Raw genomic sequence first — 22,692 nt, 5'->3', positions numbered from 1 at the left:
TAGCGTCCTGTGGATGGGGCCCCAGAGCCGGCTGGACAGCGGGACGGGAGGTGAGTACTTCCCCGAAGGCAGACACAGGACACTCACTCGTGCAGCTGACACAAAGCGGTGGCTACATCTCCCGGCCATGCTCCCCACCCAGCCCCACTCACAGAGACAGGGGGATGGACAAGATGGCATGGGGGGGGACACGACCGGGCAGGACAGGCAGGCTCGGTGGAGGAAGCGCCGAGGCGGGCGGCGGTGTCCTCATGGCGTGGTTTATTAGGATTCCATCTCACAAGGCGGGTGGGCAGGTGGCAGCGGCACACGAAATCCAAGCCCCTGACAGACGTCTGCCTCGGGCGCATGCAAACAGTGCAACACGGTCAAGCGCAAACACGGGGCGATCGAGGAGACACGGGACACGGGACACGGAATGGGCAACGAGGCTGGGGCGAGGGGTCCCTAGAGAGGGGCCCGGTCCCCCCCACCCTCACGGGCAGGACAGGAAAAATAAGATTCGTACTTCTTGTAAAATGCCCATTTGCTGGGTACTTTCTTTCTCCTTATCTTGAAAAATAATAAAAAACACACGGAAAAAAACCTCAAAAAAGGAAAGGAATAAAACTCTAAGAAGGCGAGCGGCAGGAGGCCGGGGAAGCCCGACGTGGTGGGGCGCTGCCTCCTGCTCTGTGGCCTCCTTCCTCCCTGGCCCCTCAGTGGGCTCCCCAGGCCCCACACGTGGGTCCATGAGAGACGGGGCCGGAGGGGTGCAGGTGGGGACGCAGCAAAGAGGCCCGCCAGCCTGCTGGGGCTCAGTTCAGGCTCGGGCCCACGAGCAGGGCACCAGGTCCATGATCTTCAGGTTCAGTCCCCACAGGCTCATGACCCGGGCGGAGGCCGGCCGTCACAGGTGCAGCTAGTGGGTTTTGATGTGCTCAAGCTGCTCTCGGAGCTGCAGGAAGGAGGGCCGCGTGGCAGCATCCAGGTGCCAGCAGTTCTTCATGACCTCATAGACTGCGGGTGGGCAGCCGTCGGGGGCGTCCATCTTGTAGCCCTTCTCCACCCGAGGGACGACGTCCTTCAGGGGCTGTGGCCAGGGGGATGGCAGGAGTCAGTCCAGGGCATGGCCCAAAGAGGACAGCTACCCTGCAGCCTTTCGGGATCCCCATCAGCTGTGCCCCAGACCCAGGCCCGGAGGGTGGCCTGTGAGCTCCCCAGGGCAGGCCTGAGGCTTGCGGAGGCAGGTCCCAAGGAGGTTGACACCCCTGCCAACCCCTCCCTGGCTTCAAGAGCCACCCTGCACCCAGTGGCCATACTCACAATTCTTGGATAAGGCACTCGCCCGAAGGAGTAGATTTCCCAGAGAAGGATTCCGAAACTCCACACGTCAGACTTGGTGGAGAATTTCTGCCATGTGGATGGAAGAAGCGGCATCAGATCCTGGGACTCCGGGGTGGGGAGTGACCCAGGACTCCTGCCCACCTCTGCAGGCTCCGGGGGAGGCCTGCCCCACCTTCTCTCTCAGGGCCTCGGGGGCTGTCCACTTGACCGGCAGCTTGCCCGTGTCCTGGGTGCTGGAGGCCTCCTTGGTGAGACCAAAGTCGCTGACCTTGGCCACGTTGTCCTCCGACACCAGCACGTTGCGGGCAGCCAGGTCTCGATGCACGAAGTTGTTACCCTCCAGGTATTCCATGGCCTCGCAGACGTCTCTGGGGAAAGGCCAGCCACACGTCCCCTCAGACCGGGGCTCCCTCGGCAGGGCGGGGTAACCCCTCGCACCCTACCCATCCAAGAGGCTGCTTCACTCACAGCGAGAATTTGAGGAGACAGTCTCCGCCCAGCACTGACCGACCCCGAGACCGCAGGTAGTCCACAAGGCTCCCCTGCGCAGGAAGGACAGGCCAGTCCCAGAGGTCAGACGGCTCTGCAGCCCTCTCCATGGCACGCTGGGGCTGGGTGGTGGGACCCTCCAGGGGGGTGTGAGAGGGGAGGAGTGGGGCGGGGCCGGGACACCCCCGCCGGACACCGCTGTGCTGCTCGCGCCTTAGCCCCTGACTCTCACAGATCGCGGAGATCAGCTGTTACTATCTGCCCCTGACTCTCACAGATCTCGGAGATCAGCTGTTACTATCTGCCCCTGACTCTCACAGATCGCTGAGATCAGCTGTTACTATCTGCCCCTGACTCTCACAGATCTCGGAGATCTGCTGTTACTATCTGCCCCTGACTCTCTCAGATCTCGGAGATCAGCTGTTACTATCTGCCCCTGACTCTCACAGATCGCTGAGATCAGCTGTTACTATCCGCCCCTGACTCTCACAGATCTCGGAGATCTGCTGTTACTATCTGCCCCTGACTCTCACAGATCTCGGAGATCTGCTGTTACTATCTGCCCCTGACTCTCACAGATCTCGGAGATCTGCTGTTACTACCTGCCCCTGACTCTCACAGATCTCGGAGATCAGCTGTTACTATCTCCATTTCCTGGATATGACATTGAAGCTTGGAGGTGACGACATGTGTCCAAGGTCACAGTAAATAAGCAGTAAACCAGGACAAAAGCCCAGCCCTGGTGACTCAAAGCTCATGTGGGGTGGGGGGACTGAGGGAGCAGGGGTCCCAGAGCCCAGTGGGGGTTTCTCGGCTACTGAAAAGCGTGAGTGCGGGTCCCAGGAAGGCGCCCACCTTGGCCATGTACTCAGTGACGATGTAGAGCCCACCCTTCTCTTCCACGATCACGCCCAGGAGCTGCACCAGGTTGCTGTGCCGCAGTTGCCTGGGGCAGGGTGAAGGTGGTCAGAAAGGCCGCCCCGCCCTGCCACTCACCCCCAGCCCAAGCCAACCTCCCCCCGCCCCGCCCCCACTCACGTCATGACCGATGCTTCAGCCAGGAAGGCTTGGGCGGTGGCGTCGTTCTTAATGCACTTGACGGCGACTTTGTTCCCTCGGTAATCACCCAGCATCACGTCTGAGGGCAGGGAAGCGGGCTTGTTCCCAAGTTCCGAGTCCCTCGGCCCCCCAGGCGGCCCACCCCAGCTCACCTCCAAACTCCCCCTTCCCGATGGTCTGCAGCAGCTTCAGCTCCTTCATGTTCAGGGCCCAGCCACCTGTGGGGAGGGGCCAGTGAGGGACATGGCTGGGACGACAGAGGCCGACGGGACTATCGGGCACGTGGGGTTCTCTGGAGGTCCCTGGGTGGGGGCGGTGCCAGGAAGCCTGTGTGGGAGGAGGTGGGTGGGCAGCAGATCTGGGGTGGGGTGCACTCACTGCGGTAGAACTCGTCCTGGGCCGCCACCGTGCCCTCCATGACCTTTGGTTTGATGAGGCGTGTACAGAGTCCATCTGCGTCTGAGGTGTAGTGCTGCAGGGTGTGGGGGCAGGGTGCTCAGAGCCAGCCCCAAAGTACCCCATATGCACCGCCCAGGCCTGACCACCAGAGGGCGGCAGAGGCCGGCCCCGCCCGGGCTGGAGTCACTGAGTGGGGAGGGCTCCCCATTTCTTGCCGGGCTGGGGTTTAGGGAAGTCCCGGATCATGACGTATGGCCCATTTCCTAGGCCACCCTACACTCGGCTGCTGGACACTCAGCTGTTGCTACCATTCTAGGCCCCATGGGTATCTGATGCAAAGGGCAACCCGTGGCTTGGTCCTGACACCAGCCTCTAGCCACGAGTACTCAGGACCCTATCCTCACCTGCAACAGTCCAAGCCAGGCCAGCAGGGGAGGGAGATAAGAGTGAATACAGAGGGACACGGAGGCTGTGGCTACTGGATGGCAGGTGTGGCATGGCCAGGGCTGCCAGGCCGGGAGACTCAGGGGCCCTGGGATCAAGGTGCAGGGCTCCTGTTTCTGCACACACTTCTGGGCATGCAGGTCTGTGAGTGGCTGCAGGAAAGTTAGCTCTGGGATCAGAGACAGACTCAGATTCCAGTCCTGGCACTTCCAATTTATAGCTGTGCGACCTCAGGCGGGTCCTGTAACCGCTCTGAACCTTCGACTCCTGATCTATAAAAATGAGGATAAGGCTCCCTTCCTTGTGGTGGCACTCTGGGGTCAGAGGTGAGTTCTGGCACGCAGCAGCTGCTCCACCAAGGTGTGAGGAAACCAGGGCTCACAGAAGCTGCCCAGTATGCCTGGTCCCCGGGCAGAAGGGGTGGGGCTGGAGCTGGAAGCCAGGGCTACGTGCAAAGAAAGGCCCCAGATGGGTTAGGGCGTGTGAGGGTGGGAGCGAGGCCCCGCAGGTGCCCAGCTCACCTCCACCAGCTGCATGAGGTTCTCGAAGTACACCTCCTCGTCGATGCTGAGCTTGCTGGCATGGTACATGATGCGGTAGTGCTCCACCTTGCCGTCGCAGCTCACGCACAGCGTGTAGTCCCCAGGGTAGTTGGTGCTCTCCCGCACCAGGAACAGGCCTGTCTCCGGCGGGTACAGAAGCCGCTCCGCCTGCTCCCGTGTGATCTTGCCATGGAACCAACTGGGGAGCAGCCGGGCCGGAGGTCATGGTGGCCCAAAGGTACTGGCCCTGGCTCCCCTTTCTGCAGGAGCTCCCTCTGCTTGGCACCCGTGGCTTGCACCTCAGTCAGGCATTTGAGGCCCTCATCTTCTGCTCCCTGTCCCTTCTTTGCCACACTCTTGCCCCTGCCCCCAGCCCTGCTCTGTGAAGTCCTGCACCCTTGCCCTGCACCTCCTCCTGAAGCCCTCACCAACACCCCAGCCCCCCACTCTGGCCTCCCTGCTTGTCCCTGATGCCCCTCCCTCCCAACCCTGCCTCGTTGTACTCACGGCATGAGGCTGAGTTTGGTGCCCGCCTTCACCCCCTCCCGCTTCTGAACGTAGTTGGCTGGGATGATGCCCTCACGGCCCACCTTGTTTTTGGCTTTGTACCAGTTCGGGTCCTGGGGAGAGGACAGCCCAGACATGCTCTCAGGTTCACCTCCCCCTGCAGAAGGCCCAGCAGTGGGAGGGTGGGGTGGGCGGCACCTCATTACCTTGGTGACGGCCACAATGGTGAGCACGTCTCCTTTGCAGAAGGGCAGGTCCTGCTCAGCAGTGCCATGGAAGTTGTACTTGGCAATACATTCTGTACCGGATGGCCAGGCGGCCTGCAGGACAGGTGACAGGTGGGCGGGCGAGTGCGGCCTGGGCCCCCTCCACCCACCTGCCAGCACATCCTCGTGGTCACAGCCTCTGAGCTGGCATCTGTGAGACTGGGTGAGGTGCTCTGCCTGGAGAATGAGCCCTGGGCCCCTTCCTGCTGAGACTCCCCAACTCCCCCAGCCTGTGTCTGACTGAGTGCTGGAACCCGACTTCATTAGGGTCTGGGCTGGGCCAGAGGGCTGGGAAAAGGGGAGTGCATTGATCGAAGCTCCACCCTCTCTCTTCCACCAAGCACCCCCTGCGGCCGGTGAGAATGCTTGCACGTCCCAGACTCTCACCCCTGTGGTACCTGTATTGCTGACATCTTCTCAGGAGCTCTGGCGTCCCCGAGTCACAGTATAGCTGACCTGTCACTTGGTACCATTAGAGCTGTGGGGAAGAGCACGAAGACTGAGGAGGGGTGTGAACAGGCGCCAAGAGCGTCCTTCGCTGGGATCTGACGCACAAGCCGTCCCCTCCAGTCCCGGCAGGCTGATGGCACTGGGTGGAAAGGGGCATGAGGGCCGAGGACCGCCAGAGGCAGAGGAGCCACCAACCCTAAGACCCCAGGGGGCCTTCTAGGACTGACAGAAAGGAGCAAACGGGGCTTGGAGGGCTAGCTACTGGTCTGTGGGGCAAGGGGCCCCGGGGCAGCTCTGAGCAGGGGCTGTGTGATCTGGGCAAGTCCCTTATGCTCTGTGGGTCCTCAGGTCCTTCACCTGCCAAAGCCTGCCCGGGCAGCAGCTCTAAATGTACACTGACCCCACTTCTAGGTACACACCCAAGAGGACACAGGGCATGTGTCCACCTGGACAGGCGTAGGTGGACAAGCGGTATGCTTTGTAATAAACCTCAAACTGGGAGCTGCCCAGATGCCGACCAGGAGGAAAATGGTAAACGGTGGCACATTCACAAAAGGGACTATGTACAGCAGCAGACACAAACTGCAGCCATTAAATAACCCTGACGGATTTATTTTCTGTTTTTTTTTTGAGACTGAGTCTGACTCTGTCACTTAGGCTGGAATGCAGTAGTATAATCTCAGTTCACTGCAACCTGCACCTCCTGGTGATTATCCTGCCTCAGCCTCCTGAGTAGCTGGGACTACAGGTGCACACCACCACACCTGGCTAATTTTTGCATTTTTAGTAGAGATGGGGTTTCACTATGCTGGCCAGGCTGGTCTCAAATTCCTGACTACCTGCTTTGGCATCCCCAAGTGCTGGGATTACAGGTGTGAGTCACCGTACCTGGCCAATCCTGACGAATTGCTAAATATAATGACCGCTGGGTGCGGTGGCTCACGGCTGTAATTCCAGCACTTTGGGAGGCCGAAGTGGGTGGACTGCTTAAACCCAGGAGTTCAAGACCAGCCTGGGGCAACATGGCAAAAGCCTGTCTCTACTAAAGACACAAAAATTAGCTGGGTGTGGTAGTGCATGCCTGTAGTCCTAGCTACTCAGGAGGCTGAGGTGGGAGGATCGCTTGAGCCTGGGGAGGTCAAGGCCACAGTGAGCCAAGGTCACACCACGGCACTCCAGCCTGGATTATACAGCAAGACCCTGTCTCTAAAAAATAAATAAATAAAATGCTAACCATGAAGCCAGACACAGAAAAGTGCATACCATGTAATTCCATTGGAATAAAGTTCAAAATCTGGCCAAACTATTCCATGCTGTCAGGGTAACTGCTCTCGTGACGGGAGACTGGAAGGAGCGCAAGGGGACCTCTGGGTGTTGGCTGTACGGACTGCCTGGGCCCAATCATGAGCTGCACCCTTGTGACTGGCACGCTTTTTGGTGTACAGCTGACCCTTGAACAAGTTGGGTCTGAACTGTGCAGGTCCAGTTACACATGGATTTTTTTCTCCTTTTTTTGGAGAAAGGGTCTCACTCTGCTGCCCAGGCAGGAGTGCAGTGACATGATCATAGCTCACTGCAGCCTCAAACTCCTGGGGCTCAGGCAATCCTCCGGCCTCAGCTTCCTGAGCAGTTGTTACTACAGGCATGTGCCACCACACGTGGCTGGATTTTTTTCAATAACGGTTACGCGGAGTGTGCCTGCCTTTCCTGCCTCCCTTCCACCTCTGAGATGGCAAGACCGACTCTTCCTCTTCCTCCTCAGCATACTCAGTATGAAGGATGAAGACCTTCATGACGATCCCCTTCACTTAAAGAATAGTAGGTAAAGGCCGGGTGCAGTGGCTCACGCCTGTAATGACAGAACTTTCAGAGGCCTAGGTAGGTGGATCACGAGGTCAGGAGATCAAGACCAACCTGGCCAAGATGGTGAAGCCCCTTCTCTACTAAAAATACAAAAAAATTAGTAGGGTATGGTGGTAGATGCCTGTAATCCCAGGTACTCAGGAGGCTGAGGCAGAGATTGCAGTGAGCCAAGATCACGCCACTGCACTTCAGCCTGGGTGACAGAGAGAGACTCTGTCCCAAAAAAGAAAAGAAAAGAAAAGAAAAGAAAAAAAAGAATAGCATATTTCCTCTTCCTTTATGATTTTCTTTCTTTCCTTTTCTTTTTTTTTTTTTTTGAGACAGAGCAAGACTCTGTCACCCAGGCTGGAGTACAGTGGGATGACTCATGGCTCACTGCAACTACCTCCACCTCCCAGATTCAAGTAATTCTCATGCCTCAGCCACCTGAGTAGCTGGGATTATAGGCATATGCTGCCAGAGCAGGCTAATTTTTGTATTTTTAGTAGAGACAGAATTTTACCATATTGGCCAGGCTGGTCTCGAATTCAAGTTAGAGGCCTCAAGTGATCTGCCTGCTTTGGCCTCCCAAAGTGCTGAGATTACAGGTGTGATCACCACACCTGTCCATATGATTTTCTCATGATTTTCTTTTCACTAGCTTGCTTTACTGTTAAGAATACAGCATATAATATATGTAACAAACAAAATGAGTGTCAATCAACTTTGTTATCTGTAAGGCTTTCTGACAACAATAGGCTATTAGGAGTTAAGTTTTTGAGGAGTCAAAGTTAATATGTGACGTTTTTGACCGCAGGGCGGGGGCTGGTGTCCTCAACCCCCATGCTGTTCAAGGGTCAACTGTGTATTAACTTCAATAAAGATGACTCCCCAAAAAAGCTACCCTAGCCAACCCCATTTCCTAAGGGCAGCAACCTACCGCTGTCTTAACACACATACTTTGTGGTCCCAGCCCAGGGTCCCCTTGGACCTGTCTCAGGAAGCAGAGTGGGGGCTGGAACTACTGTTTCCTTTTCTACAGTTGAGGAAACTGAGGCTTAGAAAGGGCCAGCAGCATCTTCGTGGTCACAGTGTTAGAAGAGAAAGTCCTCAGCTGGGCGTGGTGGCTCGTGCCTGTAATCCCAGCACTTTCGGAGGATGAGGCAGGCGGATTGCCTGAGCTCAGGAATTCGAGACCATCCTGGACAACACAGTGAAACCCCGTCTCTACTAAAAAAAAAAAAAAAAAAAAAAAATTAGGCCGGGCGCGGTGGCTCAAGCCTGTAATCCCAGCACTTCGGGAGGCCGAGGCGGGTGGATCACGAGGTCGAGGGATCGAGACCATCCTGGTCAACATGGTGAAACCCCGTCTCTACTAAAAATACAAAAAATTAGCTGGGCATGGTGGCACGTGCCTGTAATCCCAGCTACTCAGGAGGCTGAGGCAGGAGAATTGCCTGAACCCAGGAGGCGGAGGTTGCGGTGAGCCGAGATCGCACCACTGCACTCCAGCCTGGGTAACAAGAGCAAAACTCCGTCTCAAAAAAAAAAAAAAAAAAAAAAAATTAAACAAAATTATCTGGGTGTGGCAGCGTTCGCCTGTAGTCGCAGCTACAAAGAAGGCTGAGGCAAGAGAATTGCTTGAAGGCAGAGGTTGCAGTGAGCTGAGATCGCGCCACTGCATTCCAGCCTGGGCGACAGAGCAAGACTCCATCTCCAAAAAAAAGAAGAGGAAGTCCTCCATACGCCTCTTTGATGGTCTCTTTGATAGAGTGGACGAGGTCTGGGGCTAGACTGATAGTCACAAATATTGTTACCTACCCCTGTGGAAGACGACTATTTTATTTTAATTTATTACTAGTTTTGAGATGGAGTCTTGCTGTGTTGCCCAGGCTGGAGTGCAGTGGAGTGGGAGGAGACATTTGAGTCCAAGTGCTGGGAGTGTGAAGTGAGCACGGGCAGAGCTCAGGCAGGCTCCCTGGAGACGGGAGCTCCGGGGCTGAGCCCTCAAGATTGCAGCACTTACAGGCACAGGGCGCGCCAGGGAATCCTGGTAGAGCACTACACCACAGGGCTACCCCAGGTTGGTGTAGCAGTCTGAGCAACGGTGCCAGGCAGCGGACCGGCACAGTGTGAGAAACTGGCCTGGGTGGAAGCCAATGATGAGGGAAGGTGGGAGGCAGACCCTGCCCATCTGGGGCTCTCGGACCCCAAAAACTTCCAGAGCCTACCCGACAACCACTGCTCAGAGGACGCTGTAGGGGATGGTTTCAAGTGGCCCAGCATACCCTCTGCTAGGCAGCACGGGGACTTCCACTACCAATGTGAGGAACCAGGGTATGATTCTGAGGGCAGTGGGGCCTAGCGGGCTTCAGCAGGGGAGCATGCCTTCATGGAGCGCAGAAGGAGCTGGGGAGGAGAGAGCCGGGGAGAACCACCACCTCCAGGCCGCCCACCTGGCTTTACAGTCAGACCTGGGCTTAATACCTAGCCCTGTTGAGTGTGTGACTGGGGAGAGTGACTCACCCCTTCTAAGCCTTACATCCCTTACCCCAAAGGGGAAAACAGGGATCCCCTGCAAGCTGGCGGAGGAGGGGCTGGAATGAAACCCTGAACTTGGAAGTGTCTGGTGCACCCCTGTCCCATCCCCTGGACAAAAGGGCTTCCCTTCCTCCCAGAACACAGGGCCCTTCTAGTCCCCAGAGGCCAGCCCATCAGCTCCTGCTGTATAGGCAGGGACACTGAGGCCTAAGGAAGATGGGCCTGGAACCTGCCTCCATCCACATGACTCGGCCACCACTGAGCACAGGAACCACCTCTTACTCCTGCCTCCCGTGGACTGTAAGCTATGGGGGGGAGGTGGAGCGGGGAGGGAAGGAGGATTGTGAGCCCTTCTTACCCTCTCACCTCCATTTTACAGAAGCAGAAAATGAGGCTCAACCGGTTGAAGAATTTGCCTGAAGTCACATAGCGAGTTAGGGGTGACAGCCCAGAGCTTGAATTAGGGTCCCAGTGTGGCTGGCTGGGCCCTCAACCCTTAGGTTCTTCTGAATAGGGGACCTGCTGGCATTCCACATCCCCATGCCTCCCCCTTCCTCCCCAAATTCCCTGCCACCACAGGAGGGCAGGGAGGCTGCTCACTGTTAGTCACCCTTCCAGCTGTCAGTTTGCAAACACTCCCTTCCTGGCCTGCAGCTGCCACTGCCGCCGCCTCTCCACTGCCTTGATGATAATAATAAAAATAATAACAGGTCCTGTTTTCTGAGCACTTATTCTGTGCCAGGCCCTGTCCTTGGCACGTTATGGCTCATCACATCCTCTAACAACTCTGAGACGAGAAGCTATTATTATCCCCATTTTGCAGATGAGAACTCTAAGTGAGGCCTGCAGGGGCCAGGCGGGCGTGCAGAGGGCCACACCTTGAGTGAGCATCCTGTCCCACTCAGGTGTCAAACTCCTGAGCTGCCGGGCTGCAGCCCCGTGCCTCCCTGCCTGACGAGCCCCAGGAGTTGCCATGGGGACCACACTAGCCTAGGGGGAAGAGAGAGAAGAGAGATGAGGGACGAGGGAGGAAGGAGAAGGGGATAGGAGGGAGGAGGGGGGAAGAGGGAGGAGTGGGGAGGAGGGAGAAGGGCGAAGCAGCTATAAGAGGGGCACAGGCTTAGGAAAGGGTGAGCCCAGGAGTGGTCCGGGTGGGCCCCTCGAGGGCCTGGGCTCCGAGGGCCTCAGAGGGTCTGGAAACAGGGGAGAGGGCTCAACTCATCACCTTTACTCTGCTGGCTGTGACTCTAGGACCCAGTTTCCCCATCTGTACAATGGACTGGTGATAACCCTGGGCTCTGGGGGCTGCTATGAGGACTGGAGTTGTGGTCTCAGCACCAGAACGGTGCTTGCCTTGCCACAGACATCCTGCAAGTGGGAGCTGCTAACACTCTTAGACGGCTCCACCCTGTGGGGTCATGAGCCCCCTGAATGAACGAATGAATGAATGAACGAACAAAAGGGGGAATTCAGTCTGCCTACATCACACCGAGGTCCCATAACCACTGGGACTATACTTAACCCCAAAGGGACAGCAGCTGTCACCCCAGCCCTGCAGAGCTAGGGGACAAGGGGCCTGGGATATGGCAGGACCAGTGCTTCACTCTGACTTCCTGCCCCAACCCAGCTCCCAGAAGTCCTTGTGCTGGGGTCCCAGGAACAGGCTGGCATTGTGCCCAAGCGCTGAGGTCAGTGGCCATAGCCAAGATGGCTCAGCAGCCTCCTAGCCAGCGCCTAGGCTGGGGTCCCCTCCTTAAAACATCTCTAGAAGGTGAGACTCTCCCACTCCAGGTCAGAGGCTGAGAGCCAGAGTGGCTGGGAGGAGCTACTGAAAACTTAGGCCTCCACAATCCAGTGGTGGTCAGGCATAGAGAGGGGGCCCTTCCTGGGGTTACTGAAACTTAAGAGTCAGGCTACTCCATGGAGCAGTGCAGGAACATCGTCCTGGGTGTCAGAGGCTCTGAGTCCTGTACCTGGCTCTGGCATCAACTTGCTGTGTGACCTTGGGAAAGTCACTTGACCTTTCTGGGACTTACTGGCTTCTGGTGCCTCAGCCAGACCTGTTTCCCATCTGCTGTTCCCAGGACACCTGCGCCCTGCCTCCTTCCCCGCCTTGCCATTCCCTCCCCACTCTCTCCTTCTTTACAGAGGGATTTCCACTCAAAATTGGGGGGAGCAGCTGAGGGGCTGCTTCTGGGCCACCCATGCCTTAAAAAAACACAGCAGGACAGTCCCTGCAGTGCGGTCTGTAGTAGCAGGAGATGATGGGGAGGCAGCCTTTATGTCCACGAGCGGGGGGGCTGGGTGGATAAATGACAAGATATCCCTACAAGGCGACAGCATAGCCCTAGTTGTGATGGGGCCAGAGGAGATCTCCAGGTGCCGATACAGAACACCCCCCATGACAGAGCACAGGAAATGGCAAAATACCAGCTCAAGTCATTGCCAGGGGAGCAGGGCAGACACGGCTTCCAAGTCCCATCCCACAGGCTAATCAGAAAGAGGAAGGACACCTGCACTACAGGGAGACGTGTGGACACCCGGAACCGTGTGACCCAATGAAGCGTCACCAGCAAGGCGACACTGAGTGTCTCTTGGAGGAGGACTCTATCGCCTGGGGTGTGTGTGGGGGGGGGGGGGGCGTTCCTGCCAGAGCTGTTCCACCGACTCCAACCAGGAAGAAGCAATCAGACAAATCCACAACTGGCCCAGACTCTTCATTTCAATGTCATAAAAGAGCAAAACAAAACAAAAAAAGGCTGGAGAATGTTCTAGATTAAACAAGACACTAAAGAAACATGACAACAAGATTCAATGAGTGATCCTGAATTGAATTCTGTATCAAGGGGTTGTCAGGGGGAAGAGCTCTAAAAATCACTTGGGGATGGGGGAAATGGACAGAATAGACAACATGGAATTAATGTCAATTTTTTCAAGTGTGATCATGACATAGTGATGACATAAGAGATACATGTGGCCGGGAGTGGTGGCTCAAGCCTGTAATCCTAGCACTTTGGGAGGCCTGATGCTCCCAAATGGGCGGATCACCTGATGTCAGGAGTTTGAGACCAACATGGTGAAACCCTGTCGTTACTAAAAATACAAAAAACTTAGCCAGACATGGTGGTGTGTGCCTGTAATCCCAGCTACTCGCGAGGCTGAGGCTGGAGAATTTCTTGAACCTGAGGTGGAGGTTGCAGTGCACGGAGAATGTGCCACTGCACTCTAGCCTGGGTGGCTGGGCGAAGCTCTGTCTCAAAAAAAAAAAAAAAAAAAAAGATACACACTGAAGTTCTTAGAGTGAAAGATACAATGCCTACAACTAACACTCAAATCAGCAGAAAATACATATACACATATGTCTACGTAGATAAAAGACGACGTAGAGTAAATGTGGCAAAATGTTAAGAACTGGCAAATCTGCATGAAGGATATATGAATATTCATTATACTATTATTTCAACTTTTTGGTAGGTCTGAAATACTCAAAATAAAAGGCTGTGAAAAAAAGCCAGGTGCAGATTCTGTGTGGAATACCACAAGTTGTGTTTTTAAAGAGGTATTAGTACAACACCTCCCTAAACTCACACATGCCTCTATTATCTTCGGAAAGACAGAGCAAACGGGTAGCAGAGGTTGCCTCTGGGAAACTTACTTTTTACTGTTTATTTTGTCCTTCTGGGCTTTGCTTTTTTTTTTTTTTTTCTTTTGAGCCACATGCATCTATTACATTCCCCCTTAAAATAAAATTAGAAATAAGAAACTTCCTGTAAATCACCTCTCCCTGGAGCCTTCCTTGGATTCCCAGCTGGGTTGGCCGCCTAGGCCTCCAAGGCCTCACACGTCCCTGTGCTCCAGTGAGAACCTCACCGGTTGTGGCCTGTGGTTTAGGGTGGACTAGGAGCTCTGCACGGGGAAAGTGAGGGTCTGACTCACATCTGCATGGGCCGGACCCAAAGGGGCTGCTCAGTAAACGAGCACTGAATGAATGAGTGAATGAATGAACAAGCGAACAAACAAAAGAGGAAGCCAGGCTGGCAGTACCACACCGAGGTCCCATAACCAATGGGACTATACTTAACCCCAAAGGGACAGCAGCTGTCACCCCAGCCCCGCAGAGCTAGGGGACAAGGGGCTTGGGATGTGGCAGGACCAGTGCTTCACTCTGACTTCCTGCCCTAAACCCAGCTCCCAGAAGCCCTTGTGCTGGGGTCCCGGGAACAGGCTGGCATTGTGCCCAAGCGTTGAGGTCAGTGGCCGCAGCCTCAGGCAGGCCTTTCTCGGGAGTCTAGGCTGACAAGGAGTGGGGAGAAAGGGGAACTGGAGCCCAGAAACTCCCAGGCTGCCCTTTTCCTACCCTGGAAGCAGCTGTAGACCCCCAAGGCCAGGCACGTGCTGAGGGCCACGGGAGGTCAAGGGGCTCCCTTGCCCTGCCCACCCCCCAACCAAACCTCTGCTGCCTAATGGGGCGTGGGAGCCTTCAGTAACTGTTTACACCCAGCTAAAAATACCCACTGAAAAGGGAAGTACATAAAAGACCCGGGGGAACTCAGGGCCACGGCCCCTAGAGATTCTGGTGCTGCCACAGGACCCAGCTGGAAGCGCTGGGGGATGGGGACAGCCACTGGAGGCAACAGGCATCAGCAAGGTCCACCCTGCCTTCTCATTCTTTGACTCAGTGTTCCGGAAGCCTTCCTGTGTGCCCAGAGCCATGCCTGGTAGACTAGGGTGGGCGGAGAAGGAAAGGGCTCAGGAGGTCCTGCCTTTGGGGACCCAAGGCCGCCACTTACCCACCCCAACTCTGCGTACAGGCCAGGGCTGGGTGCTAGGAACCCCTACAAAATGCAGACCTGGCTCCTGCCCTCCTGGTTGGTCAACCATGGCATACTATGTTCAGTGCCTCAACAGACTGTGAGACAGGGGCCAGCCGGGAAGGATTCCGAGAAGAGGGGCGAGGGGAGAAGGAGCTAGAAGAATTTTAGCATATTTCTGCACAGATGTCTCAGGGTGGGCAGCAGCAGAATTAGGCACTAGGCCTTGGAGATGCCTACACCTCCCAGGGGGTCTCAAAGGAACAGAAGAACGCCTGCTCAGGCTCCAGGGCATGCTGCCCTATTCCCACCCCAGGGTGCCCTGGAGCAGGCCTGGATTAAGACTGCAAACTGTGGTATAGAGTGAGTTAATGAAGACTGAAGAAGAATCAGGATGGGGGCCCAGGGAGCCTCCAGCAGGGCCTACAGGTCATAGTACAGATACAGACAGAGTTAAGTTTCAGATTTGGGCCCACCCCTGAAAGGGCAGTGCACCTGAGGAGGGCGGGGCACCCACTGGCAGTTGGGCAAGTTTGGCAGCAATAAAATTAGCCCCACCTCTGGTTCTGCAGAGGACACTCGGCTGATGGTACTGCGATACTCCCCACTGCACATCAGGCAAGGAGGGGTGCTGGAGGGCGTCCACCGACCGGCAAAGCCCGCGCCAGTGGTCCCTCAGCACCCCCACCTTGTACAGGTGTCTCAGGACGGGCAGCAGCAGAATTGGGCACCAGGCCTCGGAGATGCCTACACCTCCCAGGGGGTGATGAAGGAACAGAAGAACGCCTGCTCTGGACCAGCGCACGCTGCCCTACCTCCCTCCACCCTGAGCTCCCTTCAGCACCCCGACCTAAGGGGAGGGGCAGATTTAATGGATAAATATCAAATTATGGCAACTCGCTGGCTTTTTTTTCCTGCCCCCAATGGTTCAGTGGGACCGGAAATCCCGTCCAGTGGTTTGGGAGAGGTGGGGGCTGGGGTTAGAGCAGGCTTATGGGGAGCCTCCTCCCCAGGCACCACTGCGGCTTGAGGCTGCCATTCCTGGCCCAGAAAGGTTTCTAATTACCGCTCAGGAGCCTAATTACCTACAAGCGCTGGGCAATGGGGACTGTGGGCCTCCCCAGGGCCCTAACCCAGGCCACTCTGCTCCCCCATCCCCTTAGCACAGGATGTGGTCTTCGCATCTTCATTCGCCTACATTTCCATATAGCCTCTCAGCACTAACCTCCAACGAACCCTTCAAAGTCATGTTCTTATCCCTCACCCCAAAGTCTCCTGGCCACATGATCGGCGGGGGACTGTGGAGGCCCATGAGCTGTCGAGAACTTTGGGCCTCCACGTCTCTGGTCTCCTCACTTCTGGGACCTACAGAACACACAGCTCGGAAGGTAAAGCTCTGAGGACCAACACAAAGCACAGACTTGCTACCACTTAAGGGAGATGAGGGCGTTACCAACACACTCCCCCGGCAGAACGGGCTGAGAATGAGGGCTCAGGAGGTACAGCCTACTGTCCCAGCCAGGTTCCGGGCACTGCATTAGTTACTTAATCATTAAAACACCCCACGGGGTAAGGACTGTTGATCTCTTTGGGGACTTGAGCTCAAATCTGTCTGAACTTGGTTAGGGGACCTTTCTCCTCACCTTCCCTTGGGCAGGACAGATGACAACCTGCAAATGAGCAGGTGGGGGACACTGAGGGGAGGTCTGCCCAGAGCTTGGCTGCTCTGCTCTGGGGAGCAGAGGTGCTTCTGTGCCCACTTCTTGCTTGTCTGCACACCCCGCGCTCTCACACAGAGGCCAAGAGCCTGCGGAGGGACACGCAGATAATGGCCAGCAGCCCTAGAGAGGGCAGAAGCTCCAAACAAGGACCTCTGTCCCCACCGTACTTCTTCAAATGCTTCCTGACTTTCAATGGCCCTTCCCCTCCAGGAGGCCCTCCAGGCTGCCCCAGCCCACGCAGATCCCCAGCTTCAGCACTCCTGCCAGCCCTGCCAGGAAGTGAGAACCACAGGCCTCCCCTCACTGACTCCTCGTCTCCTCTACCAGCCAGCAGGGGAGCTCTCAGGGCTTGATCGCCATCCTTCCCTCGTGTCTCCCTGCAGCGGGGACAGCACAAGCTGCAGACAGAAAGATGTGCGAGTCTGCATGAGGACCAGGCGTCAGGCTGGGCTGAGAAGCAGCAGCCAGCGTACACGGGGGGCAGATGACGACCAGGTTTTCACCTGCCCACAAGGATTACAAACACGCCATGATCAGGGCAGCCAGGGGGGCACCAAGGAGCCTCTCTTCTGCTTGTTCTTTCGACTCTGGGCCCAGACCACGGAAGGAGGGGCGGAGGGAAGCTGCGGTTGAAGGGTGTGTGCACAGCTAGTGTGTGATGAGAAGCTGCCCTCATCTCAGCACCTCAAAACCAGGAAGAGAAACTCGGCAGGCAGAAAGGGCAGGCTGGGCTGCACAGGGCCCTCCAGTCCCTGGGGGCCTGCTGAGGGTAGCTCCCAAATACTCGCTGGACAAACCGCTTCTCCTTTCTGGGCCTCAGTCTCCCCATGGGAAAAATGGGATTTTTCTAATGGGTCCTGCTAGTCTGCCCTGATTGGTGCAGACTACACTTAATAGGCACTGCGGGCTACATCACAGCTAGATAAAAGAGCAGCCCCCCGGACTGGTGGAGTACTCCTGATCCCGAGGAGCAGGGGCTCAGCCACCCTAAGCCAGCCTCTCCCTGCTCACTTCTCCCCTCAGCCATGCAGGGAGCACCAGCTCTTCCTTCACCAGCTCTTTATTTTTAGGTCTGAATTTGACTTTAATCATTACTTAGCGGATTCTATTTCCAGCCCTTGGATGAAGGGACCCAGAGGGGAGGAGGAAGGGAGGTAGTGCTCCCTGTCGGGCGTTGAGGGTGGCCTGCTCCTCCACCCATCCTGTCTCCCACCACGGGCGGGGGAAACTGAGAAACACCCAGAGGGCTCTCATCTGAGCCAGGCCAGGCCAGCATCTTCGGGCAGACCCCACCCTGTGACCTCATCCCAGCCCAAGCTGTGGGACAGGAGGGCAGCTGTCATGCCCACTTCCCTCACACTGAGACCAGGGAGGAGGGAGACACTCCACAGGCCAAAGCCTGGCAGCTGGAGTATGAGGCTGTGTGCCCAAGGGCCCTCCATACTGACTGAGCCACCCGGGGGGAGGACCCCTCCCTAGCTTAGTCCTGAGCCATCCTAGGGTCATCTGGGGCTACAGTCTCTTAGGCCCAGGGTTGCCAAACAGAGACTGGTACCCTCCTACTGCTCACGGGGTGGCTCTAGGAGGGCACTCCCAGTTACTCTGGTCTCCATAAAAGCCGAGCAGGAGGAAGCAGGTGTGTCACAGTGATACACACTCAGGTGAGACCGGGGGAACACCTGCTGAAGAGGGGTAGGCTAACGCACGAGTTTCCCAGTGACTCTGTAGACTGTTCAGCTCCCTCCTGGGAAGTTCTAGGAGGTTCCAGAATCCCCCTACCCTCAGCCCCCCAGCTTCCTTCCCTTCCTTGGCTACCAGAAAAGGGTGGGAAGATGAGGCTGGCATGGCTGTTCCTGGGCTGGGGCTCAGGATGCCTGGATTCCTTGGCCAGGTCTCAGGCTAAGTAGGCCTCTATTTCCTCCGGGAAAACGCTGAGCTGGGCTGGCCTAGCCAGAGCTGGGAGGCAAGTGCAGCCAGCCTCTTAAAGAAGAGGCCTTGTCGGCCAGGTGCGGTGGCTCACACCTGTAATCCTTAGCACTTTGGGAGGCTGAGGTAGGCAGATCACCTGAGGTCAGGAGTTCAAGACCAGCCTGACCAACATGGAGAAATCCTGTTTCTACTAAAAATACAAAATTAGCCAGGAGTGGTGGTGGACCCCTGTAATCCCAACTACTCAGGAAGCTGAGGCAGGAGAATCACTTGAACCTGGGAGGCGGACATTGTGGTGAGCAGAGATCGTGCCATTGCACTCCAGCCTGGGCAACAAGAGCAAACCTCCATCTCAAAAGAAAAAAAAAAAGAGAAGAGGCCTTGTTCATTCAGCTCTGATGCTTCTGATGCTGGGAGACTGGAAGGGGAATGGGTGAGGTCAGGTTCCAGACCCTAACCAGTAGCCCATCTTCCCAGCCCCAGGTCCTAGGCCAGCTAATCACATGGTGATGGGGAGAGGGGAAGGCAGGGAAGAACACTGGCCATAGTATTCTCAAACGTCAGGGCCACAGGGTTTCAGAGGGGCTCCCAAGGCAGGGACCACTTCTTCGCCAGGTGGGTGTCAGCCAACATCGGCCCGTGGCTCAGGCATCTTCCCACAGGTTGAGGCAGCCAGCCGTGGGCACTCCTTCAACAATGCCAACCCTACTCCCAGAGGGGGTGGAGGAGGGGCTGTGCCAGGCACTTCTGAGTCCCATGGTTAGTTCGTTGACACTGTCCTTACACTCTCCTCTGAAGTAGGTGTCACCATCCTGTTATTTATATAAGGAGGCTCAGAGGGTCAGTGACGTAAGGGCCCTCCACCCTGGGCCTAAGTGGCATGTCTGGGCCTGGAACCCATATTCAGTCGGGCACCGAGTTGCCTGCGCCCTCCAACCCTCCAGCTGCTTTTGGGACTCAGAGTAACAACCACCACAACAGCAACAGAGAAGAAAAACGCACTCTCCAGCGTATGGGTGATGGCGCTGCAGCAGGCCAGCTTGGAATATTCTGTAGCTTTTTAGAGGCAACGTTACTTAGATCGTGTAGCACCATAGAAAATGCCCACAGACGCCGAATTAAATGAAAAAAGGTGTCACGGCGTACACACTTCAATGACAACAGCGATGAAGGAAAGAGATGGGGAAAAGACTGGCAGGGAACTCCGAAAATGCTAAGGCAGGCACTGCCTGCTGAAGAAATAGTGGGTGATTTGTTTCGTTTTCTAAATTTTCTGTAGCGCTGTTTTGTTACTTTCTAAATCAAGAAAATGAGTACATTCATAGTTTCCTTATAATGAGCTGAGATTCACTTCCCTGGGACCCACCTGCTCCCTAGCTCTGGCCCAGGTGTTTGGGACAATTTCTGCCAGGGGACGCCTTTCTCAACTGGGACAGTCCCTCAGACATAGGAGAATGCGTCGCTACCTTCTCTTTGCCGGACTCAACATTCCTGGTTCTTTGAAGACAACTTGTCAAGGTCTTAAAATCTCTCAAAAGATGGAGCCCAGAATCACACCCAGGCGGGCCTGCCCCCTTTGGGGGGCACCCAAGTCACACTATAGATCCTGGACCTCAATTCCTATCTGTACTTGTTTGCAGGAAGATGAATTCTGTCCCCAAAATTTCCAAACCTTGCCGTGGGCCGCTCTGTGTGGCTGAGCCTCTTGGGGCCTGGCTTCCCTGCAGTGGTGAAAGGGAACATGTTCCTGTCTTTCCTTGCCCCTGACCCAATGCAGAGAGAAGAGCAGCCGCTTCTGAGAGGGAGGAAGGCACCAGGCTTGCCAAATGAAAAGCACATCACTGTACACGTGCTAGCCAGAAGCCAGACTCCTTTCTACAAAGGCCCTGGGACCCTGGGCCGCACCCTCACAGCTCACGATCCGTTAAAAAAAAAAAAAAAAAAAAAAAAAAAGGGGCTGGCTGGGGCGGGAGGGAGCCAACCAAGTCAGGCCCCAGCCTCAGCCCCTCAGGCTGAAAAGGAAGTTAGGGCTGGGTGTGGGGCCATGTGAGGGGAGTCTCACAGTCCCAGGACATCTGGGTCCCCTCCACTGTGCACGTCAGGGCAGCCAGAAAAAAAAAAAAAGAACAAAAACCCCAACCAACCAACCAACCAAACAAACACCCTATATCATCAGCAGGGACCTGAGCAGGACAAAACTGCCAGCAGCTCCGAGGGAGCCCCCACCACCGCCCAACACCCCTCAGGGCACTGCCTGCTCTCCTGGGCCAGAGGATCCTGCCAGGCCCCAACCTCACCCCTGCTGCCCTTGCCCTGTTCCTGCTGTGGCCACACCAAGAAAAGACACTGGGACTCCAAGTACCAGGAGCCTGAAATAGGCCCCCTGGGTGTCCCCACTCTGTAGCCTGCTGCCAGTGGAGACAGGGCTTCCACCTTCCCCATCCTGACCCCATTCATATTATGAACTTGGCTGCTCCTGTGTCAGCTGGGACGGTGGGGAGCGCTGGGTCAGGACTGACCACCAGGCTGTTTCAACTCAGAGCCGGGGCCAAGACCAGGCCTTCCTGCCACACCACACAGATGGTCCCACGCCACACATTCCGCACATCTCCCGTTAGCGGACCCAGCCACAGCTGGGGCCGGAAGCCCTTTCACTCCCTCCAGCCCTCTGCAGGGAAGCACGTGTTCACCCAGCAAGGTCCCTCCAGCGCCAAGCTGGGGGCCTGTGTCTCCAGTGGGTGAAGGTGCCTGCCTGGTTTCCTTCCATCCAGCCCTGCAGAGCTGGGGATGGAAGGATAGCCGGCCTAACTCCACTAGAGGAGGCCTGGGGTAGCAACTTCTTCCTTTGAGCCTCAGTTCCTGGGTCTACAAAATGGGCGGGGAAGTGAACTGGTAGTTAAGCTCCAAAAATCTGCTGGCTAGACACACCCCTTCCTGACACCTGGTCTGGGCCACAAAGAGCCAAGGAGAATGGGCGGCCCAGAGTGCTAGAAGGTGGGGGCATGGTGCTAATGCTCAGTGACCTCCACCGGGCCCAAGTCCTGCCCAGTTTCCCACCCAAAGGTCAGAGGTCCCTTGGCTTAGGCCTGGTCTTCTGAGAGGCCATGGGTGACAGGCTCCGTTCCAGGGCCTGGGCTTCTAACTGCTCACCCGAGGCAGCTGGGCCCTGGGGTTGCCTGCAGCCGGCCGGGTCACGGTGGGGTAATGAGGGAGGGGTCAGAACCAAACAAGCCAGGGCACCTGCAGGGAGGCCCAGGGCAGGGAAGGGCAGGGAGTCCAGCCCTCTCTCTAGGGACCTGGTTCATACGGATCCTCTGCTCCAGACTCCAGCCACCTCCTACTCTGAGCTCCACGAGGGGGGGACTCGGGATGACGCGGGGAGGCAAGTCCGTGGAGCTGGAGGGCAGTACCTCCTTCGTGCGCGCCCTTCCTAGCCGGGTTCTGACAGTGGCTCCTGGGAGAATTCGAACGCGTGCAGGGAGTAGGGGGGGGGGAGGGGGGCATGGGAGCGGACGATGGCAGCAACAGAGGCTAGACGCGCGACCTCCACCCTCTTCCCTCCAGGGGACACTCCGGGACGGCCAGGCACTCACCTCTCTTGGGGCACTGCGGTCCGGGCCACCTCGTCGCGGGCGGCATCAGCGGCCTGCGGGACGGTCCATGCGGTCAGGGGGGAAGGGAGGGGCGCAGGGGTCCCCAGGGGGTGCGGTACAAAGAGGTACGGGTGCGAGGAGAGGCGAGGAGGGACCGCCAGGCAGAGGCAGGAGGACGGCCGCACCGCCCGGGTCGCCGAGGGAAGAAAGGCGGGGGAAGGGGGCGGGAGGGAGTCGGGGGGAGGAAACAATGTAGCCGGCGCGGCCCCGGCAGAGTTCCGCTTCCGAGAGCCGCCACTGAGGTTTGATTTTGGAACGTCGCGCCGGCTGCCGGGGGCCGCCCCGGACGCTCGATCCGGGCCGCGGGGCTCCTCGCGCTCCACGCCCCGCGGGCTCCGGCGGCCAGAGGCTGGCTGGGGCGGGAGGGACGGCGGGCCGGGGGTCGGCCCCGACGGCGGCGCGGCCGGGCGGTCGCCCGCTCGGACCCCGCCCCGGCAGCACCTCCGGACAAGGCGCGGGTGGGACAAGGAGCGGGAGGGCGGCGGCGGGCTCGGCGGCGGCGGCCAACCTGGGCTCGCCCGTGGCTCCGCTGGGAGGAAGCTCGCAGGCCTGGCGAGAGGAAGCGCGGCCCGGATCCTCCGCCCGCGGCAGCGCGCCTGCGCGAGGGGGCCTGCCCGGCGCGCGGCGGGGCGTGGGCCGGCGGGGCGGCGCCCCCTGCCGGGCGCCGGGGGCACTGCGGGGGGTGTGTCCGCGCCCACGCCCTGCCCCCACCA

General features: G+C 57.3%; 1 protein-coding gene across 1 annotated transcript; it reads right to left on the bottom strand.

Moving 5' to 3' along the window:
• Window positions 1-243: 243 nt before the first annotated feature.
• CSK (C-terminal Src kinase) lies at window positions 244-22,559 on the bottom strand. The gene is made up of 13 exons (XM_003944778.4): window positions 21,920-22,559; window positions 5,431-5,510; window positions 4,973-5,086; window positions 4,767-4,879; window positions 4,239-4,458; window positions 3,253-3,346; window positions 3,027-3,092; window positions 2,854-2,953; window positions 2,671-2,761; window positions 1,795-1,868; window positions 1,499-1,694; window positions 1,306-1,392; window positions 244-1,072 (listed from the first exon to the last, which is right to left on the bottom strand). Exons 2-13 carry the CDS (start codon window positions 5,443-5,445, stop codon window positions 902-904), a joined length of 1,341 nt encoding a protein of 446 aa, XP_003944827.1. The 5' UTR covers window positions 5,446-5,510; window positions 21,920-22,559; the 3' UTR covers window positions 244-901.
• Between the last annotated feature and the right edge of the window lie 133 nt (window positions 22,560-22,692).

Source organism: Saimiri boliviensis, chromosome 2, assembly GCF_048565385.1.
Source record: "Saimiri boliviensis isolate mSaiBol1 chromosome 2, mSaiBol1.pri, whole genome shotgun sequence".
In the NCBI taxonomy this organism is placed as follows: domain Eukaryota; kingdom Metazoa; phylum Chordata; class Mammalia; order Primates; family Cebidae; genus Saimiri; species Saimiri boliviensis.
Note: the sequence above shows the minus strand (reverse complement) of the source record. Positions and strands in the feature narration are given on the sequence as shown.